Source organism: Engystomops pustulosus, chromosome 3 (genome assembly GCF_040894005.1).
Source record: "Engystomops pustulosus chromosome 3, aEngPut4.maternal, whole genome shotgun sequence".
Lineage (NCBI taxonomy): Eukaryota > Metazoa > Chordata > Amphibia > Anura > Leptodactylidae > Engystomops > Engystomops pustulosus.
Window position 1 is genome coordinate 44,471,173 of NC_092413.1, and position 26,047 is coordinate 44,497,219.

A 26,047-nucleotide genomic window follows, 5' to 3' on the forward strand; every position below is an offset into this window, starting at 1 on the left:
TTGTTTAGAGACGCATCTCCATTGCCTTGATGTGCAATGATTGACTTCTTGCTGCATGACAATCCTGACAAATGCTATGTACACCAAATTGTCAGCCATTGTACAAGGTAATACGTGGTTCATTTATGGGGAGATCCACACTTTTAGGTAGCAGTAGTTCGGGTCATACTGATACAATGGCGTTAATAAAACATGGTTAACCACAGCCGATTCACAGATTGAATTTTATATCTAAATCTTATGAACCACAACTGCTGACTTCCTAAGGGACTCAGTGGTTTGCTCTTCTCTTTGCAGGATATTGTGAATACAATCATAAAGCACTGCTCGTCCAGCTTCTTCTTCCTCGGCTTGCCTGGCTACACAATGCTGATAGGAGACTTCATGGCAGCTGCGGCCAGGGTTCTGAGTACAGACATGTTGGAGGTAAGTATGACAATGCTCGTCCTGCTCTCTCTGGAGGGAGCCCGGCCGCTAACAAGGTTCAGATTTCTCCACTCTAACAGGTGTTGACTCATTAGTGCAATGTGAAACTGGTCTCCAGGGGACGGATACCAGGGCAGCTGATGTGTGAAATTGTAGGATAGGATGACACACCGCTATTGCAGAGGTGTTTCATCAAAGAGCTGAAGTTTAAGAAATCATATCCTCACTAATATTGTGGCACACACTGCCCAGACACTGGTTTCACAGCCTCATTAGCTTTGTTCAATAAAGGTGATTGGAAATGCCAAGGTTGAGAAAGGTGTCAGAGGTGGATCTGCTCTGCTGAGAAAAGTTTTATAAGCTGCAGGAGACACAAACATACCTTTACTCTTTATTCCTTATATTGTATGCTATATTTATAAGGTCATTCGGGAACCTGTCATCAGAAAGGTCATTTTTACATGATGACACTTTCCAATGGCCTCTGGCATGTTGATTTCATAATAACCTTTGTTATGCATCGGAATAATTCTACAGATTTTTAATTGTTTCCTTATCATTGCCTGGCCCCCTTTCCAGCAGTACATACTGAGTCCCGGGGGAAGGGGCAGTTCAGTGCCTCCTCCCCTCCTCCTCGCTCATTGACCCCACACACATATGTCAGCTCACTGCCGCAAGCAATTCTCATTGGACTGTTAACCCAATGTAAGCAATTCTCAGCAATGTTGACCTGATGTAAACTGTAACTTAACGTATTGTTAACATAATTAAATAATGTTAACAAAACACAATTTGTGAACGCAGCCTAAAGATCTCTGCAAGTAATGGGTAGTGTCAGTGGTGCCTCTATTGAGTGGTGGAAGAAAACTGCTTATATCAGTTTCCGTTTGCCTCTGGTCATGACACTGCTATTAAAATAATACAGAAGCCGTGCCTTTTAGTTTCATTAGGGCGCAGCATTGAGTGTCCAGAGTGATGTCTAGGGATGTTCATCGTATACTTGGCTGCAAATAGAATATCTCCGGAATGTTTCTCTGGAGGAAATGCAGCTTCTAGGCTTCTGCTCGGCCTTCTTGTCTGTGGCCATTTGTAAGGTTTCAAGAGGGGAGTATAGCGTTCAGCAAAATGTGCGGAATATAGAGAAGAAGCGGCTGCAACATTCTTGTGGTTTTTTTCGGGTTCATAAAGGTCCATTAATCTTGCAGCATCTATTTTTAGTTGGCCTTTTCCACTTTTGTAAGCTTTTCTGTCTCTCAGTATTACTGACAGAAGAGTATGAGAATAACATGAGGTAATCAGCTGTGGGGGGTGGAAAAAAAAACCTTACAGACCAAGGAAAGGTTAATTGTGTCTCGTGGGAAGAATAATTCCCATCATAAGTACTACTTATAATCAACCGCTGTCATCTCAGCCACTTGCCCATTCTACCACACTGCAGAAATAATTATTAGGAAAATGGGTAACCGGAAATAAAATCAGGTCGGAGCCGACTGATTGGAAGTGAATCTCTCTCCTGAACGCGGTTAACTACATGTGTACGCTGTCAGATGCTGTGACACCGGCCATTGTCACCCTCCACCGCGGCTCCAAGGAAATTGTGTGGCCAGGAAGAGACGTATTAATTGCTTAGATATTATATAATCCGCTCCAAGGATTTTCTGTATTGATAGGTTATAGGAAAATGAGTCAATTGGATTGCTTAATAATAGCTAGTTTTATTATAGAGGTGAATATGTTAAAACATACACCTGTATGTATACAATGGAGATCAAAATTAGAGAACAATGTATGATCCCTTGATTTTTTTCCCCCAGAAATAATGTAATGTCAATTGATCACCATTTGATGTATTTTTTTTCTAAGGGGTACATCATGCCACTTGAACACAGTTTTACTATATTTTTAAAAGTATATATCATTATACCTTTTTTGATTTTGAAGAAGAAAAACGTGATGATCATAATCAGATAACAGCAATGACTGTAGCACATAGAAAAAAAAATGATACATTTTCTGAAGGTTACACCGGTCCGCAATCTTTGCTATGAATGACCTCAGCCCTTCTGCGGCTGCAGGACATCACTAGTCTCTCTGGGATTTTGGTCCATTCTTCTTCCAGTCTCCTCCACAGTTCCGTGACTGTTGTGGGTTTCTTGGCCATAACTTTGTCACTAAGGAGGGGGGGGGGAGAAGATCAAATTTTTCAACAATCTAATGTGGACTGGGCCGAGATAGTTAGAGCAGTGATTTTCAACCTTTTTTGAGCCGCGGCACACTTTTTATACTTAGAAAATCCTGAGGCACACCAACAACCAAAATAGCACAAAATGACACTAAAACAGTCATAAAAGGCCTCCCTTTACTAATAAAAAGCCCCTAGATGCCTCCCTTTACTAATAAAAAGCCCCTGGCGGCCTCCCTTTACTAATAAAATGCCCCTAGATGCCTCCCTTTACTAATAAAAAGCCCCTGGCGGCCTCCCTTTACTAATAAAATGCCCCTAGATGCCTCCCTTTACTAATAAAAAGCCCCTGGCGGCCTCCCTTTACTAATAAAAAGCCCCTAGCTGCCTCCCTTTACTAATAAAAAGCCCCTAGCTGCCTCTCCTTACTAATAAAAAGGCCCTAGCGGCCTCCCTTTACTAATAAAAACCTCTAGCGGCCTCCCTTTACTAATTAAAAGACCCTAGCGGCCTCCCTTTTACAAATTAAGAGCCCCTAGCGGCCTCCCTTTACAAATTAAGAGCCCCTAGCGGCCTCCCTTTACAAATTAAGAGCCCCTAGCGGCCTCCCTTTACAAATTAAGAGCCCCTAGCGGCCTCCCTTTACAAATTAAGAGCCCCTAGCGGCCTCTCTTTACTAGTTAAAAGGCCCTAGAGGCCCCCCTTTACTAATAAAAAGCCCCTAGATGCCTCCCTTTACTAATAAAAAGCCCCTAGCGGCCTCCCTTTACTAATAAAAAGGCCCTAGCTGCCTCCCCTTACTAATAAAAAGGCCCTAGCTGCCTCCCTTTACTAATAAAAACCTCTAGCGGCCTCCCTTTACTAATTAAAAGACCCTAGCGGTCTCCCTTTACAAATTAAGAGCCCGTAGCGGCCTCTCTTTACTAGTTAAAAGGCCCTAGAGCCCCCCCTTTACTAATAAAAAGCCCCTAGCTGCCTCCCTTTACTAACAAAAAGCCCCTAGCGGCCTCCCTTTACTAATAAAAAGCCCCTAGCGGCCTCCCTTTACAAATTAAGAGCCCCTAGCGGCCTCCCTTTACAAATTAAGAGCCCCTAGCGGCCTCCCTTTACAAATTAAGAGCCCCTAGCGGCCTCCCTTTACAAATTAAGAGCCCCTAGCAGCCTCTCTTTACTAGTTAAAAGGCCCTAGAGGCCCCCTTTACTAATAAAAAAGCCCCTAGATGCCTCCCTTTACTAATAAAAAGCCCCTAGATGCCTCCCTTTACTAATAAAAAGCCCCTAGCGGCCTCCCCTTACTAATAAAAAGGCCCTAGCTGCCTCCCTTTACTAATAAAAACCTCTAGCGGCCTCCCTTTACTAATTAAAAGACCCTAGCGGTCTCCCTTTACAAATTAAGAGCCCGTAGCGGCCTCTCTTTACTAGTTAAAAGGCCCTAGAGCCCCCCCTTTACTAATTAAAAGGCCCTAGAGCCCCCCTTTACTAATTAAAAGGCCCTAGAGACCCCCCCTTTACTAATTAAAAGGCCCTAAAGGCCTCCCTTAACAAATAAAAAGCCCTAGCCTACCTTTACTAATAAAAAAAAGACCCTAGCTGCCTTCCCTATACAAATAATAACCCTATATACTTACCCTTGATGTCTTCTTCCACGTACCTTCACTCCTAATGGCGATCCGCTCACCTTCTGTAGCTCCTGCACCGCGCGCCTCCGGTCACGTGACTTACGCGACCTGACGTCAGGTCGCGTCAGTCACGTGACGTGGGCCGCGCGGTACAGGAGCTACAGAAGATGGGCGGATCGCCGACGCGGGGCCTGGAGGTAAGTATGGGCGCGGCGGCAGCTCGACACCGGGGCAGCTTAGCTCGGGGAACTTTCCCCCGCGGCACACTCAACCTTGTGTCGCGGCACACTAGTGTGCCGCGGCACACAGGTTGAAAATCACTGAGTTAGAGGACTGTACAATGTCCAGGTCTGTGTTAATGTGCGGGTCTTCAGACCAGTGCAGACTAGAACTAGACAGTTCTCTGCTGGGCCAGATCCCTGTGTCTGATCCTGGATGATTAATCTGGTGCTGTTAAAGACCATAGAGTCGTACTTTGCACCTCCCGTTAGTTGGTCGAGTTTCTGTGCCACAGTATAGAATTTTCTGGTGCAGCAGCTTTTTTTCTGCCTGACCTCTTCCCATTTTACTGAGGACGGTGCATGGCATTTCAAGTGCAAATTGCTCCAGTTTTTATGGCTTAGACAGATAGTTAAATCTCCCACAATGACCCTGACATTTAGAAAATTTTGTGTTTGTTCTCCAATTCTGATCTCCAGTGTATATCATTTTAGTTCTCATTGACATAAAATATTAGAACCAGACAGGATACTTGTTTCTTGTCATGAAGGTGTAATACAGAATGTACATGGGATCTTGAATTACATTAGGAGGGAATCAGAAACGCAAATAACATTCAAATCATAATGGCATTCATAGAGATATGCAATCGCCAAACAAATCTGTTATTGTTAATAAGAGCAGGACTGTCAAAAATGCATTTATATTCCAAGATTGTAGCTGGACTTGCCGAACTGGGGTGCACTCCTGTGTGATCTCTTTAGTGAACACTATCTTGGATACATTAGCGCCCCATGCAAATGAATCTGAGACCCCCCACAGACCCATTAATACTGTTTTCTTTACTAAGTCACATATATATATATATATATATATATATATATATATATATATATATATATATATATGTGTATGTGTATGTGTGGGTGCGTGTGCACACATAGTTCTGAATATATAAATTAATGTTTGTCTTTTGTTTAAAAATAATTAACTATTGCAAAGTGAATAGAGAACCTAAAAACGTTGCTTCCTCTCCTAGGCACCACGTCTAGAGGCACAGATTATTTTGGGGTCCCTTGTTTGCTACCCAAACATTTATAAGGACCTTCCCTTGCTGGAGGCATGTAGTGGACTGAACGACATTGTCATTGACAATAAGGACATCAAGGTAGGAGGTTCTGAAAATTGCACAATTCCACTAAAATCCATTACCTTGTGAATTCTGACCTCGTTGTTACATTTTGCCAATGTCATATTCATTGTAGTAAATAGGAGCCGAACTGCAGTACCAGACGCAGCCTGTGGATAAGAGAGGCACTGTTTTTGCACTGGCACTTTATTTTACATACATTTAATTCAATACAGTCTTATCTATGTTCTGGTAATCACATAGCTAAAGCTTATCCTGAATTAGCTGTGTGCTGTGTTAATCCTGTTCTTTTCTGAGTCTCTGGGACAGATGGATTGTACATATGAGATTAGCAGTGCAGTATGCAGTTGGCATAATTTTCATTTATTGGCAGCATTGCATTTTAAGTCCTTTCATGTACCGTATATATACTCGAGTATAAACCGACCCGAGCATAAGCCGAGGCCCCTAATTTTACCACAAAAAACTGGGAAAACCTCTTGACTCAATTATAAGCCGTGGGTGGGAAGGGCATTGGTCACAGCCCCCCAGTATATGGCCAGCAGCCCCCTGTAGTATATAGCCAGCAGCCCCCTGTAGTATATAGCCAGCAGCCCCCTGTAGTATATAGCCTACTCCATTATGCAGGCGGCCCCCCTGCCCCGCTTTACATCCGCCCCCCCGCCCCGTAAAAAAAAAACAACAACAATCAAAACTCACCTATCTATTGTGGCGGCTGACGTCAGAGCCTGTGGTGTCGCACGGAAATGCCGCTGACTGTTGGATTTTTGATTTTTTTTTTTTTGACTCCAGTATAAGTATATATACTCAAGTATATATACAGAAATATTAGAATGTCCTGTAGATAACGCCTGTAGCTGTAGTTTGACTTCTTGGCTTATTTAAACTAAAAGCAATATCCATCCTAAAATGTTATCTTTCTTTTTCTACCTAGATCGACTTGGTTAACTTTTTGATCAAGAATGCCAGGGAGGAGCCAAATGAAGCAGCAAGGTAATATTGTAGTGGGTCAAATCAGGACAATGTGGTGCCATTAATACAGTATAATAATGTAATATAGACTTGTCTCTTTCCCCTTGCTGTTTTTGATAGTGGGATAGTTTAACATGAGTGAATACACTGGGACCCGGCATTGATCAGCTGCTTTGGGCTGTCTCCTGACCATGAATTTGTACATGGGAGAGAGACAGAAGGGTTTTGGCACCAAAGACGATTCTAGAGGGACAGAAAAAGCCTTTTAAAATTTGCATGTTATCCTCTTTCCGCAGTATATGGGTAACAAGCTGACTGGTGAGGGTCCGCCTGCTGATCAGACTGGTACTGATTACACAAACTGACTCCCTGCAGTCTCCTTGTCACTAATGGGTGGAGTAGCAGGACAAGCATGCTATCTGATGCTCCATTCAATACTAGCGGTGTGTCAGAAATACCTGAGTATAGCCCTCTGCCCAAACCCATTCACTGTCTGTGTGACCAACAAGAGGTATCCGAGAATGGTGTGCATGCCCAACCTGTTTCTCGCTGGTGGTCTGTGATTGCGGGGATCACATCTGTTAATCCCTCACCGGTCAGTTAGTTTCCCCCTATTCTATGGATAGGGAATAATGTTCAAACTGGGTACAGACCCTTTAAAGATTTCTGGAGGTAGGATAAAAACATGGCTGCTTTCTTACAAAACCAGTTCTTCTCCTGACCATGGATTGTGCCGGTTTTGGCAGCTCAGCTGTGTAGAGATGAATGGTGCAATACCATGAACTACTCATGGTCAGGAGAGGAGCTGATTTTGGGTGAAAACAGCCATGTTTTTCAACCTCCGGATAACCCCTTTAATGCAAGGACACACACTATGGAATCTCTGTGTGTTAACCAGCAACAAGTTACATTGCTGATATAATGAATGGAGTTGTCAAAATCCCAAACACATTCTGCAAATAAAAATCCTGCAGCGGTAAATGATTTTGAAAGCACACCAAATCCATTACTGCTGCAGATCCTTCATTGCAATATCAAATGTCCCTCCCCTCAATGCAGGAAACTCATAGCTGGTTTCTGGAAAATTTTAAATTTGTGCAGATAATTCTCCTCAATAAGCCTCATTGGCCATATAAATGATGGCATAATGACAGTATGAAGTGCAGCCTTGTTGGTCACCTTAGGGTCATTCACACAAACATCTGCATATCAGTCCCCATCGACCTCTATGGTATTTGGTCACTGTGTGATGAGCACATGTAGTCTTACCGCACTATGCAAGGAGAAATATAGGGGATGTCTATGCTCGCTGCTCTATGGAGAGGGGAGGGGTGAGCACCGCTCATACGGCTGGGCGGGCACACAATCATGTAATCAACTGATGGCAATGGCTTTCTGTCTAAATAGTTTAAATATTTCTAATGGGATATGTGAAAGTTATGAATGTTACAAAGGATAAACTTTTTTGTCGTCTTTTTTCCTTACGATTTTTATCCTTTAAGGTGCATTGCCATCTGCTGCCTTGGGCTATGGATCTGTGAAGAGCTGGTAGAAAATACCAACCATCCTCAGGTTATCGATGCAGTCAATGTTATTGGAGTAACATTAAAGGTAATTCATGCTCTCTAATTTTTTTCACTTTTACTATATGTTATAATTACTTTACACCATTGTGTGCTGTAATTTTTTTTTTATATGTATTGTTACAATCCTCCTGCACAAGGTCAGGTGACAAGTGACTCATTATTGTGTTTGTATTATATCCCTATAATTATTCTTGTAGAACATCCTCATCTTATGTAGCGAGATTGTTCTGTATTGTGGTCATTCAGGACATACTGTGCATATCTGCTACAGGTTACTTATCATGGAATCTCAGACCTATTAACATACAGTTTCCATTACAAAGAGCAAAATTAACTGCCTTGTGTAATAACAGCATTCACCTCCGGTACTGTCACTCTATTTATTCCTTATATTGAGTAATTTACTATATAAACTGGTAGAGTAAGTTTTTCTATGCTATGCTGATTTTAACACCACCTCTGTCAACCTTCTGAATATTGCCACTGCTTTATAAAACTTTGTTTCACATTATCTTCCTCCTGCAAGCAGATTGTGGTGATTCCCCTTTCTGTCATGTGCATCGAGCAGGCAGGGGAGGCGGATGGTGTGAAGGAGAGGAGTAATGCATGAGGAGACTGAGACGGGCACACAGGCTTCTGCAGTTAAACCAGGGACTCACTACATTTTTGCTGGCAGGGAGCCAAGTAATGTGAAATAAAGTTTTATAAAGTACTGAAATGATTCAGACTTTGGAAGCCAATCTTTTTAAAATCTGTATAGCATAGGCTATTGGAACCTGTTATAAGCTAAAAATATAATTCCTGGGACAACTGAGGAAAGGGAGCACAATTGCATCATTCAGTGGTATTAAGAGTATTCCATTTCTAAAGGATCAGCACAACCAGGGTAAAATGCAGATTGGAAATGATGATTATGATATCTCTCCCGAGGTTTCCTTTCCTCTGTTTGACACAAGTTACTAACCATGTATAGTAAATCATACAAACACTACACAAAAGCTGTTCAGTAATGTAAAGAGGATATGTACTGATCTTAATGTACTGAAAGTAGAAGTATTTCCAGTGGATTATTATTACTGTGACATGTTTTTTTCTTCTGAGTTTGAAACCACTTTGAACACCCCCTTCCACTTATCATTCACCGTTTGATTCTTCCTTTAAAAGTCTTGCAGAGATGTGTAACGTTGGTTAATAGTTAGTGAATGGGAAGTATGCATCAAGCGCTGTGTGCTGCTACGTAAATGAGCAATTAAGATTCCCCATATCAAAATTTCTATTAAAAGCTGAAGAGAAACCTGATCTTGTGGGCTTGTATGTCCATACAGCAAACACTTAAGTAACTAATTAGTTTGGGGTTAATGAGTGCACAGTGCATTATATGGTCACTGCTCTCACACTGTGGGTGTAATGTCAATCTTCCTTTGGTTTGAGAAGAGTTTCTGCTCCACATAATTCTAGAATCCTATTACTCCAGCATTTGTAAGACATGAGCAGCATCCTAGGAAAACACATCTTCAGTTTTCCATTCCGACTTCTTAGATAAAACTTTCTGGCATTCCCTTCTTTCTCAGTGTCTGTATAGATGTCACCTTTGTACCTGGCAGGAATTCTGCCCTGTCTATAGTGGCCACTTATTATGAAGGGTTGTAGCTGGAAATACAGCAGCATGATACAATAGAGTCATGATGTATAGGATTCATACAAAATATATTGCTACGGATTCTGTTCAGAATTTAGTCTTTGCAATGCAAAAGTTGCACTCTTCTTCCGTGCCACAACGAAAATGTAGCATAAAACTGCTTTAGTAACTTCTAGAATTCACCGGCACCTGAACATAGGTTAGGAGTATGTGTACAAGGCCAATGAGACAACAAGCTGACTGTTTTCATTAATGACCTGCTAAATAGGGAATGAAAATTCTTAAGACTTGCAGGGCCCCTTGATTAGACCCCATCTATCTCCATAATAAAGTGTTACTAAACTTTAGATTAAACTAATGAAGAGTGCAGATGATGATAGTAAACTTTTTAATATACTTTGTTACATAGTGCACATACATTTCTCCTCTCCATCTGTGTATTCAGGTCTCCTCTTCCTTCTTTGCCTCCTTGGTTTGCTGTCAATCCCATAATGCTTCAGCATAGCATTACATGACCATTCCTAGATCTTGTAATCTTGTAACAATTTTGATGGACTTTTCCAATGTACCAGATGTTTTTGTGTAATTGATCAATCGAAAAATTGGAGCCTCTTACCATATAATTCTCATTACATGCACAATCTTACCAGCTATAAAGTGTGCTGCCATCCTCATTCCTGGAACACTTATCTTTTTCATTGTCAGTGTAGAGTCCCCGAGCTGCAAATCAAAAGCTCATTTTAATTTGGCTTTAGTTATTATTCTACTAATATATGTTAAATTTTAAGGACTTGCGGGAGCAGGTAGTTTTATGTTTCTTTCTGTCATTAAAATGGTTGTGGCTGCTGTAAAATCTAGTTAAAGTATCTTTGTGCAGCTGTCTTGTGCTTTCCCTTTTGCACCCCCTGCTTCTTTACAGCACTGCTGGGATTCAGCACCATGGACAGTTCACGTCACATTGTCAGTGCCCGTTGTGTTCACAGAACACAGTTCACAGTCTAGCAGCGAGTTGTCTTGTCACCAGAGGATTTACACCATGTTTAAAAAAAAAAAAAAGGCGGGGGTTTAGGGGAGATCCAAATATATGTTTGTATGTATACTATAATATTAATAAGTTCATCCAACAGTGTGGTAGGTATACCTATGCTATACATTATTTATACGATTTACTATATTTTCTTATTAATCACGAGTGTCTCTGGACTTCTACCGAGCTGCACCAATTCTCTGGAATGACCTTCCCCAGACTATCAGACTAATACCCAACCTCCCAAGTTTAAAACATGCTCTTAAAACTCATCTCTCGCAAACACGCACTAACTGTGCGAAATGTCAATTCTCTTCATTAACCCATCCTTTATCCTCTTTCCATCTGGAAATCACCAGATATATGCCAAGCTCCAGGCTTCTCCACAGTCCCATTCACCTGTATATAAGATGACGGCTGATGGCTGGTTCAAGCAGCAACATTTTTATTTATTAAATTATTTTATTCTGTTGGCAGGACCATTATACAAGCTCTTATACCTCTTGTGTCACCCCCTCATTCTCATAGACTGTAAGCTCTTGTGTCACCCCCTCATCCTCATAGACTGTAAGCTCTTGTGTCCCCCCCCTCATCCTCATATACTGTAAGCTCTTGTGTCACCCCCTCATCCTCATAGACTGTAAGCTCTTGTGTAACCTGCCCATCCTCATAGACTGTAAGCTCTTGTGTCTCCCCCTTCATCCTCATAGACTGTAAGCTCTTGTGTGTCCCCCCCTCATCCTCATAGACTGTAAGCTCTTGTGTCACCCCCTCATCCTCATAGACTGTAAGCTCTTGTGTCGCCCCCTCATCCTCAGACTGTAAGCTCTTGTGTAACCTGCCCATCCTCATAGACTGTAAGCTCTTGTGTCTCCCCCTTCATCCTCATAGACTGTAAGCTCTTGTGTGTCCCCCCCTCATCCTCATAGACTGTAAGCTCTTGTGTCACCCCCTCATCCTCATAGACTGTAAGCTCTTGTGTCACCCCCTCATCCTCATAGACTGTAAGCTCTTGTGTCGCCACCCCTCATCCTCATAGACTGTAAGCTCTTGTGTCGCCCCCTCATCCTCATAGACTGTAAGCTCTTGTGTCACCCCCCACCCTCATAGACTGTAAGCTCTTGTGTCACCCCTCTCATCCTCATAGACTGTAAGCTCTTGTGAGCAGGGCCCTCACTCCTATTGTTCGATATGACTGTTTGTACTCTGTAATGTAATATTATATTTGTAGATGTCCCCTGTGATTTGTAAAGCGCTATGGAATGGGATGTCACTATATAAAGATGAGTTTTATGATTGCTACTTTGAGTGCCCCTTACAGAGAACCTCCAGGGTATTTTTATGAGCCTAAAAGTTTACATTCTCTTGCATGTTGTTTTGGTTTATTTACAGTTTTCCAACAAAACCGTAGCCCAAGTGGCCTGTGATGTGCTGCAGCTTTTGGTTTCTTTTTGGCGAGAACTACAGAACTCCGATCTGCCTTTGTGTAGAAAGATCACGGAGGTAGGTAACATTTTATTTTTAGAAAATCTCCAATGAAAATCACGCATGATGAACCAGGGACACTTAGTTACAGTTCAGTTACTGTGGAAATCTTCTTTCATTTGTTATACATAGCCTATTTCCTTCTAAAATTAATTTATATAAACTTATGCTAATGAGCCTGAAGGGCTCTGGTGGATGTTTCCTTTGCCCCTCAGTGATGTCTTTTCACACATTGAGATTAGAGGGGTGGGTAACACATGTTCTGCTCATTCTAACTTCCTGTATCATTGCAGCACTCGGGAAACAGGATTCAATACATTCAATACATATAATACATACAAGCAGTGATCTTGACTACCACAAGAATTCATTCACAAAGTATTTTTAAAATAAAGTTATATATCATGAATGAGTTTCATTCTCTGAAATCACAATGTTCGTTTACTATCTGGTGTCTTGTTTTTAACTCGTCTGTCAGTTCTACCAAAGGGTGTTTTTGTAGATGTCAAACATATGCCAATAAGGTGTCATTTTTTCATACCTTTGGTCAGTATCCGTTTTCAGTGGTGATATTGATCAGCCATCGCAGTCTTCCACTAGGTCTATGCTGGGGCTTGTCTGAACATGACTATGCTAACAACATTGTTCAGGCAAAGCGGTAGTCCAGCGAGACGCTATACACCTGGAATTTATGTGCTGTATATTTGGTTCTGAGTGCTTTTCTTATGATTATTCATTAGGTCTCTATATGCTTTTGTCTTTCTCTTGTAGATTTTGGTAGCAACTATATCATTCCTTTTGCCAAGTGCAGAGAACTCCTCAGTGGAGACAGATAAAAAGGTGAGTGCTGTCGGCCTCTAGCAATACATGGTGTAGCTGTAATCTTATTCTTAGGCTTCTTGCACACTAACAGCTGCACCCCTCCTCTCTCCTTAGGGACACCTGGTGCATGCCTGTACTTATGGGAAAAGATGGAGCATACTCCATCTTTTTCACTGAACGGTACGGGGACGCAGCTGTGTGCTCAGCCGAGCGCCATAGGCATCTATGGGGGTGGATATCCAGCCACAAATTGTGCAGCCAGATATACGGCCCCACAACGTTCATGTGTGTGGGGCATTGCTAATAGTTATTGCAGAAAGAAGAATTTCCATGATGTTCTTTGCAATTTCATGGTTTCAAAGTTTGCATCGACACATTGCAAGATGTGCACGGTTTTTCTGTGTGTGTAGCGGGTCTCCCACTGACTTACCCCCCAAAAAATAAGCCTTGATATTGCTCATGCGATGGAAAAACCTAATGTTATGGTTAACGGCAAAAATTTGCTTGGGTGTTAAGGCCCAAAATAGACTGGCAAGCTAAGGGGTTAAGCTAAAAAAATATTGAAATGTTTACAATTGACACTTTTATTATCACTGTTATTACTTTCTATTGTTGTAATCTTTATTTCCTTTATTATTTTGCAGTTTATAGTGTCTTTGTTGCTTTGCCTGTTGGACTGGTGCATGGCTCTTCCTCTTCAGACATTGCTAGAGCCGATATCTACATCTCCCCTTGAAGACCCAAATATAGCAAAGCCTTCCCTCCTGGACTACATTTACAGGGTGTGTAAGATACTATGATGATCTTCTCTAGACAGGGACAATGTGATTACAGCCCGAGGCTCTACACAGTGGGGTCACTCTGCTTCTCACTGTTTATTAGGGTCAGATGGAGGTTTGTGTATTTCTGTGCATCATAAAAACCTGCTGCGCTATGAAGACTCTGGCTTTGGATAGGGGATGAATGAATTTAAAGATGAAACCCTTTTACAGCAACCATTCATCTTTTATATTGAACTCCTCGGATTCTCAGTCTCCTTTTTATTTTTTGTAAACTTCTGTGACTCCTCGATGCACGCTGCTGTGTCTTGGAAGTCTGGGACCCCTGGCTGACACATCCAAGTTGAAAAAAGTGGATTTTGTCCTCAAAGCTACTACCGTTATTACTGAGAAGAAATAGTGACTGTTAATTTGGAAGAATGCACCATGTACCACACATGTATGTTGGATATTGTGGAACATGATCTTGTAGGCGCAGTGGTGGGTACCAACTGTCCATGCCCCGCATGTGCCAGCTACCCAACAGATGACCGTTTGCATTCACTGATATAGACTAGCATGTACCCTAAAATGGTCCCATTAAAAAAAAATCTGTAAGAAGTATATTGAAGAATCGGCACTCGTGATATGTTCTTTGAAATAAACAAACAAGAGTTTTTTATTCTATTAAACAGTCAAAAAATATAAAATTACAACATACTTAGAGTATGCATGCCCATTGTTAAATACATAGGGCAGACCGGGCACCGTTCACACTGGAAAGAAACCAGACCACATTCAAACTGCATTACATTGGTGAACTGTGGATATTTTTCTTCTTTTCATTAAAAAAAATGTCAGATTGGTCCAACCTGCAAGTAGAAGGGAGTCTCTCTGGAGTGAAGTGCCTCCCAAATCAATGATGGTGTCTTCAGGGGTGACGCAGGGGTGGCATGATTTACATACCCAAAATAGTAGCTCAGGCAAAGGCAGAAAAATGTCAATCCCCCCTTTTTTGGTCACCCGACACACACTCACGCTTACACACACACGCATTTTCCTTGACAGATGCTGCAATATTAAATATTCTCGATTGTCAAGAGTTTATAGAAAGGTTTATACAACTCTTGTGAAATCTTTCCAAACACAATTGAAAATACCAAATAAAATGCTGACAAAATATACAGTTATAGGTACCGTATGTTTTTTGAATAATAAGATGTGACTTGTGCTCTGTCCCTTCTCGAACGTCTGCTACTGATTTGCCATTTAGTCCTGAAAGCAAGTCTTTGGTCGGTTTCACATGAACTTTGTTTAGCCTGTGCTGTAGTTCACCCAGCAGACAGGAAGTCCTTGCATCATATTTCCGCGTGATGCAAAGACTCCTGTCCACTGTGTTCGGTCTGTGGGATTGGACCAGAATACGGGCAGATTTCCACAGGTTGAACACGTTCCTCTACCATCGGCCTTAGATTGACGAACTTCTGGATTCTGTTTGTGTTCACGTTTTAGTAACTGTTAGGTTTCCATTTAAGGTTTTGCACTGCTGTGTGTGCGGCTCTAACACTTACACTCAACAAAGCCAATATATCCTGAGCCTGGCCGACCTCTCCTCCATGGAATATGATCCATTTCTACCGCTGGGGACCGTGAAAAATTCTGAGCCTCCGCCTTCCTTCTCCTCCTCAGATTTCAGCAATCTCTTGACAGTGGCAGAAGGTAAGCAGCCACGAGGAATCCTTTTGTTTCACCATAGTCCCTAAGAACTGTCAGTACTAAATGTCGCTTCCATTCTGCACGAAAACAAACACAATCGCTCTCGACTTTCTCTGAAAAGAAAATACATTTAGTGCAGGTTCCCCTCCGTCTAAATTCATAGAAATGGTTTTGACTTTCTTCAGAAGTCATTACTGCAAACATTTGGAATGTTGATGGGTTTGTAAAAGAAATTTAAGGTAATGATGGAATATAATTGAGAGCTTTTATGCCGGCACAAGTGTATTACGCCACTAGATTCTGAAGTAAACACTTTTGCTGTGCTCGGAGCTATAGAATAAGGTGCAACTGAGCGGATGTTTTTGTGGCATGTTGATAAAATATTATCATACTTTGTCAGTAAGCTCAGATAAGAGCAATTACACACATTCACTGGTTCTTTATATACACATTTTCTATATTGAAAACAGCTATATCATTATAGCAGGTTTGACACCTGAAAACTACATTTTTCTACATTTTTTTTTTTTTAATTTCTACATGTATATTTTAACTAGCCTCATTTTTTTAAACTCGTATAAAAGAGCAGTGTATACAAGGAAGGAACATCAAACCAAACAATGTCATAATAACACTGTGCACTGTATGTTTATACTAAACACTATGCTAGATTCTGAAAAAGGAATCAATCTATCCAATTGACATAGTGAGATAAGTATCTGCATAATACAGGCTTTGGCTCCATGCACACGAACTTATGCAAGCTTACAGCCATAAATACGCCCCCGATAGATGACATTGGCTGCACGGAGCGATATGGTGCCGCACCACTCCGTTACAAAGAAAAATGATAGTACATGTCCTATCTTTCCCCTTGTTATGGCCCGTACGTACCCAATGCATTGCATTACACCAATGTATACCTGCCTGTAGCCGTGCGGCATACGTCAGTGTAAATAAAGCCTTATACATGTCAAAGGGAAGGAAAATGGTTTGTCCAAATCGCACAATTGGGGTGGGGGGTTGTATTGCAGAAGAGACCATATCTTGAGGATGACACATTTGAGCAAGACAGACTTTTGGTTTCTATGATTTAAATGGATGGCACAGAGGGTATATCAGCGGTCGAGAATGAAGTTAAAGGGCATCTAGCACCAGGATGAAGGACTGTATGCAAATAAGCCTGAGGGGCTGCAAGCTCCATAGGTGTTAATGGAGTCTGGAGCCCCTCAGCCCATTTGCAAACAGTCTTTCATCCTGGTAGTAGATGCCCTTTAAGGGCAAATTACACTAGCCATCCCAGGTTTTGTGGAATTTTTCAGGGTGGGCCCTATGCTTATAGAATACTTCTTCATAAGGTATTCCATTATTGATAAGTTTGTTCCTTTGAGAAACTGAGGGATGCCTATCCTCCCATCCATTTCTCAAGAATATGTGCCCATACTGATACTGTTGTTCTTCGTCCAGTATACCAAAGAGACAGAGCAATGATAAACATGGCACAGGCCTGTTTAGGATCGCAGATGGGCATAGCTAATCATGTAAGGTTTACGTTTATTTTCCTGACTTCTCGTGTTAGATGTCAGCTTTGCTGTGTATACTTGGACAGGGTCAGCAGAGTGTAGGACATTTAATAAGAGATTATGGCTCTATTAAATTGCTGGAGGAGAGAAAATTGGCTATGCATATTAGATAAACATTGGACACGCCTAGACAACATCTATTGAGTATAGGGTTTACCTTGGCAGTAAAGCTTAAAGGGAACCTGAAGTTGACTTAAGACTTTTGTCATTTATGATTTCCCTGGATGCAGGCCCCTCAGTTACAGCCTAGGAGGCATCCTAAGCTTGACATCATTGCTGAACTTTCTAGCTCCTTGACTTTACCACCGGTTTTCATGTCTCAGCATTGCTGATTTTCTGGATGATGCCACCACACTGGGCCATGAAAGACATATGATCTGAATGGTGTTGTTCCTCCTTTAAAAACCTATACAAAAACCCATAATGCTATAAATAAATTAATACAACAAAACTCAATATCAGTAATCACTGATGGCTTAAATGTTTATGATCTAGAACATTTTATGGGATTTCCGAAGTAGGTGGAGTTATAGGGTACTACATCTTTCATGATCCCTCAGTTCTCCGTAACAGCTGAGAACTTCCCTTTTATGTTCTGCTCCCAGTGATGATCTAACAGACTGTCCTGCTCAGTTGCCATAAAGGGCCATTAACATAATTCTCCATCATAGTGTATGTCCACAACATTTTTCTGCTAAAGGGAGCTAAATTTTAAACAACTAAATACGTATTAACTTATATTTTAATGACCCATTTGAGTATGAAATATGCATATTCCTGTAATACCCCTTTAATTTATGGCATATTCAGGGACAGATTAATACTGCCATGGGCCCTGTGAGTATGATGATTGGAAATGATTTTAATGATTGGACATTTACTTGACTGCATATGGTACCAGAAGTACGAAGTAATTCTTTAAAAAAAAACAAAAAAACACAGGGGGTTCTTATGCTGGCCTTTAGTTCTTCAGTTTAAAGAACCTCTCCCACTAGGTTAAACCAAGCACACTGACATAGTGATATGTGCCACCTCTGGCAGGATCTGCTCTTTTTTAAGCTTCCTATGCCCTTGTTTTTAAGGAAAAAAGGCTTTAAAAATGATGGAAGGGTTCTTGTAAACATGTGTGTCCAAAGCCTGTACACATTTATGAGGATTTACCGTATTTTCCGGACTATAAGGCGCACATAAAAGCCTTGGATTTCCTTGGAAATCCAAAGTGCGCCTTATAGTCCGGTGCGCCCTATAGGAGGGCAGCGGACCCTACTTACATAGGTCCCCGCTACCGGAGACAGCAGATCTCCAGCGGGAACTGCAGACCACGCGGCACGAACAACTTCTGCCGCGTCGGTCTACAGTTCCCGCTGGAGATCTGCTGTCTCCGGTAGCGGGGACCTATGTAAGTATGGTCCGCTGCCATCCTCCACCTCCCCCTCACCTTCCCCGCTCACCTCTCCGCGTCGCCGCGTCTCGTCGGGTCTCGTCTCCGGGTCGCGTCTCTTCTCGTCGGGTCTCCGCTCCGCCACGCCTTCGGACCCTGCGCCTTATAGTCCGCTGCGCCTTATATATGGAATTATTCCGGTGCGCCTAATGGCCCGGAAAATACGGTAAGTGCTGGATGTTCCTCTCAGCTCTGCAAGGTATTGAGAAGCTTGGTGGAAGGGTTTGGTGGTCATGGGCTTCTTAGAAGACGCCAAATCCACCCATATTATAATATTCTGCTGGTTGTATTTCAACATGTTTGACCTAACCATATATATTTGGTGGTGTCTTATTCCCCCTCCCTATTGAGACTCCGGTCATCTATCTATGATATTTCAATTTCATTCATTGAATTTGCCATAGAACACGCGCACGCTGCTTGGATGTGAGAACAGACAATACAGGAAGGTACTTTGTGACTCTAATATGGCCGGCACAAGGAAAGCTTCTAAAAAATATATATATTATTGCAACATTTTTTAAAAATTATATTTTTAAATAGATAATATATTCTCTGACTATAAAGCTTTTAATGTTTTTCTGTGTTCTAGAAAAGAAAAGGAGAAATCTGGAGCTTATCCCCCTTACTGCCCGTATGGTCATGACACAGCTAGTCAACCATCTTGGACACTATCCTCTTAGTGGTGGTCCGGCTATTTTACATAGTCTGATCAGTGAAAACCACGACAACCCATTTGTGGAGGCGAATGAGCTTTCAAATGATGTTTTCCGAAGCCCTAACTTGCAGCTTTTCGTATTTAATGATAGTGCTCTTATTTCATATCTACAAATCCCTCCAGCAGATTCCTTTGAGAGAGACTCAACCACTGGAGTTCCCGGTGATGTACGTATAATAGTCCGAGATATCTCAGGGAAATACTCTTGGGATGGTGGAATCATGTATGGTCCATTGGAATGTTCTACAGTGGCCACAAAACAAAGAAAAGTACACATTGAAGAGCAGGGTTGTAGCGGTTCAGATTTGATTCAGGCAGAGCCATTTGATGGGGATGACTTGGATGTCCTTGATACATTACTGGAAAGACTTGGTAGTACAAGCCCCGAGTGCCTACAACATCCCGAGCTCAGGCTGAATGAGCCAGCTTTACCTCCCGTCGGAATGAGTCAGGAACAAGAAGAGGAAATCATAAAGGCAATCACAAGGCAAAGCACCAGCGAGGCAGAGCACATAGAGAGATGCAGTTGTGACCCTAGTGTGAAGGTTTCATCCCAGGAGGAGCCCAGCACCGCCGAGCCACAAGCACCTTTTTATTTCTGTAGACTGTTGTTGAACGATCTAGGAATGAACTCCTGGGAGAAAAGGTATGTTGAAGAACTGTGTATTGGGGTCTGTGGTCAAGGTCTGCAAAACTGTTGCGAACAAAGCCTCACATAGATTGTTCTTTCAGCCAGAAAAAAATTCTAAGTAGTTAGAAATCTGTATAAAGAAGGTCCTTTTTCTTCACAAATTGGTAATATTACTAAATATTTGGGACAACCCTTCCTACAAGCCATCCTTCTCTATGTTCTCATCAGACACAAGCTTGATGTTGAGATTTCTCCCTTTCTCTATGCTATAAATCCCATAATGCCACAGCACATCATCAAATAAGATCCACAGGAAAATTAATAAGTTATAATCTAAAAGATGAAGATGATTTTCAACTAAAGGGATTGTCCAGAGTTATACCCCTCTCCAGTGGTGAGATCTCTGTGGATCAACAGAATGGAGTTGCTGCTCAGTTCACAATCTATGGCACAAACGGTAGTAGCTAAGTACTGTGCTCCGCTATATCTGTAAGTGCCATATAGAGGAATAGAGCAGGAGGTGGATGTGTGCAGGTGTTCTGTTCATTTGACAGAACTCCATTCTTGGACCTACCACTCGGTCTCCCTCCGATCAGCAAGTTATCCCGTATCCTTTGTATTTAGTTTATCTTATTGTGACTGGATATCCCCTAGTTAACTAGTCATATCCTAGTTAATCTTGTACAGGCTATAACTGGCTGTAAAACTTGGAAGCCTCGCCAGGTCTTTATGTTTTATGTACTTCATGATGCCAAAAGTCATGTCAGTATTTTTGTGCTGCTTTTATTTTGCACCATATTCCTTGGTGTATGAATTAGCAAAATGTATACATTTGTGATTTTTTTATTTTTTAGTCATTTTATTTTTTACATTTTAGGAAAAACTTCCACCTGCTCAAGAAAAATTCCAAGTTATTACGAGAGCTTAAGAATTTGGATTCCAGGCAGTGGTAAGGACTGTACTCATTTACTTACATTTAAAGTTATGGAAAATCTTCATCAAGTTCTGTGCCAAAATCCACACGTCAAATTTTCCGGTGCGGATTCCTACCCCTTGTCCTTTTATATTTCATAGACTATAGATATAGAGCATGTTGCCTTTTCAGAATAAAAAAAAAAAACCTCTCACGATAGAAAACAAAAACATCCGCCACTGCGGAGGGGTTGGATTTTGGCACAAATCTTTTAGATTGAATATCAATTCCAAATTCCACTGTGTGAGCCTATCCTCAGTATTCAATGATGTTGTTCCTTGTTAACCATTTAATTTATTATGGTGTCATTTACGGTTAATTAATTTTGTTGCCTTGAGATTTCAGGCTACTTTTTGTCTGCTTTCTTCTCGTCTTTTATGCGTATTATTTATTTTATCAATGTATTTTATGTAACGCTTTCACGTTTTTAGGCAGCAGCTGGGCCATTTTACACCTAAGTAAAGCTGGCGATTGAAAGTGCAGGCTTTATTTTCTTCTATGCTACTTTTGACTTGCACAGAAATAGGTCATCAAAAAGCCTTCAAAACGCAGGAGCAAAAGTAGCAAGTAACTAGAGCAATAACTCAGCCGGAAGCTTATAGAGAAAAATCAAAGGACACAAGTTTCCATTCAAACTGCGCTGCAAAATAAAATGGTTACAACCAAAATCCAGGTGACAAATTTCATCTGAGCGGGTTACTCTGGCTCTCTCCTGCGGTGTGTGTCAACAGGCTCCCCGAGAGGACATTCATGTCGCGGTAATTCTCTGCCATCCATACATTTATTATTGTTAATGTAAGTCTTTTGTTGTGGGACGTGGGGATTCAAGAAAAGTTTCCCGCCAGCTGCTGAGCACCAAGCTCCAGTGGTTCAGTCCGAACAGCAGGACGAAGGCTCTTTATACATTAAATAGAAATGATTTTGGGCCAACAGACGGTTAGGGGAAGTCGTGCTGAAAGCCGGGAAGCCTCCTGCTCTTATACAGACCAAAAGATCCTCCGTGAAGTGATAACATTTTACATCTTATACAGTTAAGATCTGGCGGAAAAGCACTATATCTTTCTGCATCTAAGTAAAAGTTTTTTTTTTTAAAAGAAAGAAAACTTTTTTTAAAGGGCTCATTCAGATGAGAGTTTTTGAGGTCCTTCACTATGTTTTTTTTTTAATTATTATTTTTTATGGATGTTCACAAGTTTGTTTGTTTTCACGAATGTGCACACAGCGAGAAAAAATTTTTTTTTAAGAAAGCATGCCCGTCTTTATTTTTCTTCATTCTTTTCTTTTTTTATAAACTTCTTAGGATGTTTAAAGCCTAGGGATTTACAATATTATTGACTTCTTGACCTAATAGTGTCTCTTAAGTTTTAAGCTTTTTACTTCAATGGCATTTACTGCCGTATTTAGCAGAATATTCCATATTTTTTCCATATGAATATTCCTATTACTGCTCAGTGTTGTTAATTGGCTATGGAGAGGACCCTTTTTCTGAATTAAATATAGGGGGGGGGGTAGGACTATTTGGTGTCTTGCCCTTTGGTTTTTCCATGATTAGTTTGTTTATTTTTTTTTTTTTTTTTTTCCCTTTTTTTTTTTTCCAATATATTTGGAATGGGAAGAACCCACTACAGTCTCTATATAGGATGGCAGGATACAAAAACTGTGGAAAATATTTATATTTATGTATGTGTGTGCGTTTTTTTATAGTTGCTTAGTTTTTGCTTTGCGTTCAGTGTTTGGATTTAGATCCCCTACAATATTTAGATGTTTTAGTAGGTGCAGAAATTTCTGGCATTCCCTCCAATCCCCGGTTGGCTGCAGACAGTCCCCTGCTGTTAACATGCTACTCATCCCACGCTGTCATCTCCTAAAGAGCTCCAATACTTTCGGACAGAATAAATCTCATTTGTGCGCCCTAAAGATAAGGCGCAGTATTGTATAACAGTCCCACTAGTAGTGCAGATCCCCCTCATCCCGTCTATGTCATTGCTTTTTTAATCTGTGATGTTTAATGTTGACACTAAAGAACATAAGAACGTGTGAATGAGTTAAAGCCACATGACTCGTTCTCCATTGTGATTGGCCGTATAGTCTCCATTTTCGGCTTTTCCTCAAAGGATGCATTGATTATTCCTAGCCCACGCCAGGATCATCATGCACTATTCATGACGACTGTGTGCCAAGGGAGATAGATTTCCTTTTGTGTACACCAGCTGAAAAACAGCAGCTTCAACAAGGAGTTTGCCAGGGTAGGGAAACTTTTCATATCTGGCCTTTATTTCATTTTCACAGCGGATGGCGAGCTGCCCGCATTAGGATGCAGTTAAGCAAACTTTTTTCATGCGCAGTTAATTGGTCCTCTTAGACTTTTAATGGCTTGGCCGACGTTCAACTATTGCTGCACGTTCACTACAATGGGGGAGATGCATTAGTCATAAATCATGGCCTTATCTTTAAATTTGTGTTAAAATTGAATCATTTTGATGAATAAATAAGAAGTAAAATGTGACTCGGGCTCCGTCCGACATACTAAGCTCTGGATTGTGTCAGAGCCATGTGTGATTTACGTTCTTCATAATGCACAGTTTAGGGAGAACTTACTGCAACGGATGGAACAAGCCGTAGGTTCCCATCCATGGCAGGGAGATGAGACAGCAGATGGTAGAAACAACCCATTTACTACACAGACTGCTTATTTATGGGCAACATAAATCCACTAAATACATTTTAAAATGGAAGCATGTGAATCATTAGGAAATTTAGTTTTTTGTCACTCCCTACTAGTAAAATGGGGGTTGTTTTTCCTCATTGGAGTCGGCGGGAAAAAATACTACGCAAAAGAGAGTTTTGTCATTTGTAAAAATACAATAAACACCCAGCACCGATCCCTTGGTGTTTAGTTTTTTTTTCTTCATCCTCATTTTTTTATTTAAATATTTTAACATGTTTTGGATTAGTTTTTTTTGTTTTTAGAAGGTAGTCTAAAATAATAGGCTAAAATAACAAAAACTGAAACACTAGAAAGTATAAAGCAACTCTTGTCCTGTTTTGCAGAGACAACAGATTGCTCTTAATCAAATCGTACAATGCTTCTTCTACCCTGTACATTACTCCTTACCAAAATTTTCAATGTTGAAAATTTTATTTCGCATGCCCCGCCCTTACCTTGTGTGCCCACCAAAATTACCCACCCTTACTTGCCCCAAAAATATATAATACCTATGGCAAACTCCACTTGAAGCGCCCCCTTTTCTGTTGCCCACTTTATGACCTGTATTAAAATATATGTTGAAGGCGCGGAGAAATCCCAGAGATCGGTGATTGGGTCTAATTGTTATCAATATGCCTCAACATCAATACGTTTTTGGGTAGAAGCACCCCTTTTTCAAGAAGATAGAGCCTCAGCATGTTCTCTGTAATGTAGCATCTCAACACCTCCACCATGTCCAACTTTGTATACCTTTCTCCAATTCCCAATACTCTTTACACCCACCACTGTATATTGTTTCAACAAACCATGTACCATATAGGTTCTCCCCACCCATACACACTTATAACTCCCCCATTTCTGTACCCCCTCTCCCATAGGAGATCTATAATTACACTATTTCCTTTTTTCTGTAAAAAAAAAAAATCATATATTCTGCTTTCCCCATTGCTTTGCAGCAGTCCTGTACTCTCCTCCGACCTCCTCCCACTCAGCCACGGAAGAGGAGAGAAGAGGACTGCTGTAACCAGATGGGGAAGGGGGAGCATATGAATATTTTTATATCTGTGGGATTATAAAATGGCCAATACTGAAAATCCTCTGCAGTAGGGAGCAACTGAAGCTGGCTTGTGCCCCTATGTTCTGCACACATTTCATTTCATTCATTTCATTCATTAGCTCTCATTTCATTTCTGCTATAGTGTTAACCTTTATCAATTTTACCCAAAAATACTTAATAAAAGAAAATCAAAATAAATGCCAGAGCATTTACATCAGGAAGACCTTGTAGACACCATGGATTCCTAAATAGAAACCTAAACTTGTATTCGGTGTCTAAAGAGCCTTTTTTATCGGCTCCTTCTGTTTTCTCTGCAACCTTGTAGTATTTCCGATTCCATGTAGAGATGGTTCAGAGAAGAAAGTAACAATGATGAATATTGTTCTTGTAATTTGTATGAAGCCGGTGATATCCCCGGAGATAATTGAATTACTTTTAAAAATCAATTTGGAGCATCATTACATTTTTCATACATATAATTGTATTACTCCAGTTCTAACAATCCTTCTAGTAGTACACCATTATAGAGAAGTATAAGAGAGTAGTTATATATTAATTTATGGATGAATATTAATGGTAATCATTCATTTTCTGTTGTTCTGTGACTGTGGTAATCTTCTTATTTGTTATCCATGGCTTCCTTCCTTCTAAAATCAACTTTTTAAATTATGCTAATAAGCTTGTGGTGCTCTGTTGTTTCCAAAACCTTTAGTGATGTATTTTCACATACTGTTATAATGAGCAGTACATGTCCCCTCTCCCTGCACTTCTGCTGCTGCTAGAGGGAGGGGGAGACAGCAGGGGGAAGGTGAAACATGTTCTGCTCATTGTAACGACAAAAATCTGTCACATCCATTAGCATAATTTTACAAGTTGCTTTTAGAAGGAAGGTACCTGAATCTATGAATAAGTGTCCCTGGTTTATCACGCTGGATTTTGATGGTATATTCTTTACATGGGCTGATTATATTCTGTACCATGAAACCATTATGAGATGATTTTCTTTTGTGTTGCTACAACCTTTTAAAGGTACTTTACAATGTGACTGGTGGGGGTATGATTGCTATGTCCCCCAGCGATCATGAGAATGGGACCCCCAGCAATCCAAGGAATGGGGGGGGTCTTGCTCTCACTAATAGATGGATTGGCTGGATGAGCATGTGAGCAGCAGCAGATAGTAAATGGGAACATCAGAGATACCAGAATGCTGTGCTCAGCAATTTCCAACACTCCTACAGTATTGAATGAAGCAGGGGGATACCTCCTCTATTAATGAGAATGGCGCTCCTGTTCTCTTGATCAGTGGTAGCTCCAGCAGTCGGACCCCCACCAATCA

The 26,047-nt window shown here is 41.0% G+C and overlaps 1 protein-coding gene across 6 annotated transcripts in view; it reads left to right on the top strand.

Annotated features, from left to right (window-relative positions):
* The window catches only part of RALGAPA2 (Ral GTPase activating protein catalytic subunit alpha 2), a 188,562-nt gene that overhangs the window by 73,552 nt on the left and 88,963 nt on the right, over positions 1 to 26,047 (top strand). For 4 of the 6 annotated variants that reach the window (XM_072140620.1, XM_072140622.1, XM_072140623.1 and 1 more), the window contains 10 exons: positions 268 to 426; positions 5,486 to 5,614; positions 6,531 to 6,589; positions 8,071 to 8,179; positions 12,213 to 12,323; positions 13,077 to 13,145; positions 13,772 to 13,909; positions 15,421 to 15,604; positions 19,218 to 19,989; positions 20,852 to 20,923. In XM_072140620.1, coding sequence (XP_071996721.1) covers positions 268 to 426; positions 5,486 to 5,614; positions 6,531 to 6,589; positions 8,071 to 8,179; positions 12,213 to 12,323; positions 13,077 to 13,145; positions 13,772 to 13,909; positions 15,421 to 15,604; positions 19,218 to 19,989; positions 20,852 to 20,923 — 1,802 coding nt within the window. The remainder of the gene's footprint in view (positions 1 to 267; positions 427 to 5,485; positions 5,615 to 6,530; positions 6,590 to 8,070; positions 8,180 to 12,212; positions 12,324 to 13,076; positions 13,146 to 13,771; positions 13,910 to 15,420; positions 15,605 to 19,217; positions 19,990 to 20,851; positions 20,924 to 26,047) is intronic. The other 2 variants (XM_072140621.1, XM_072140625.1) reach the window with 1 other exon arrangement.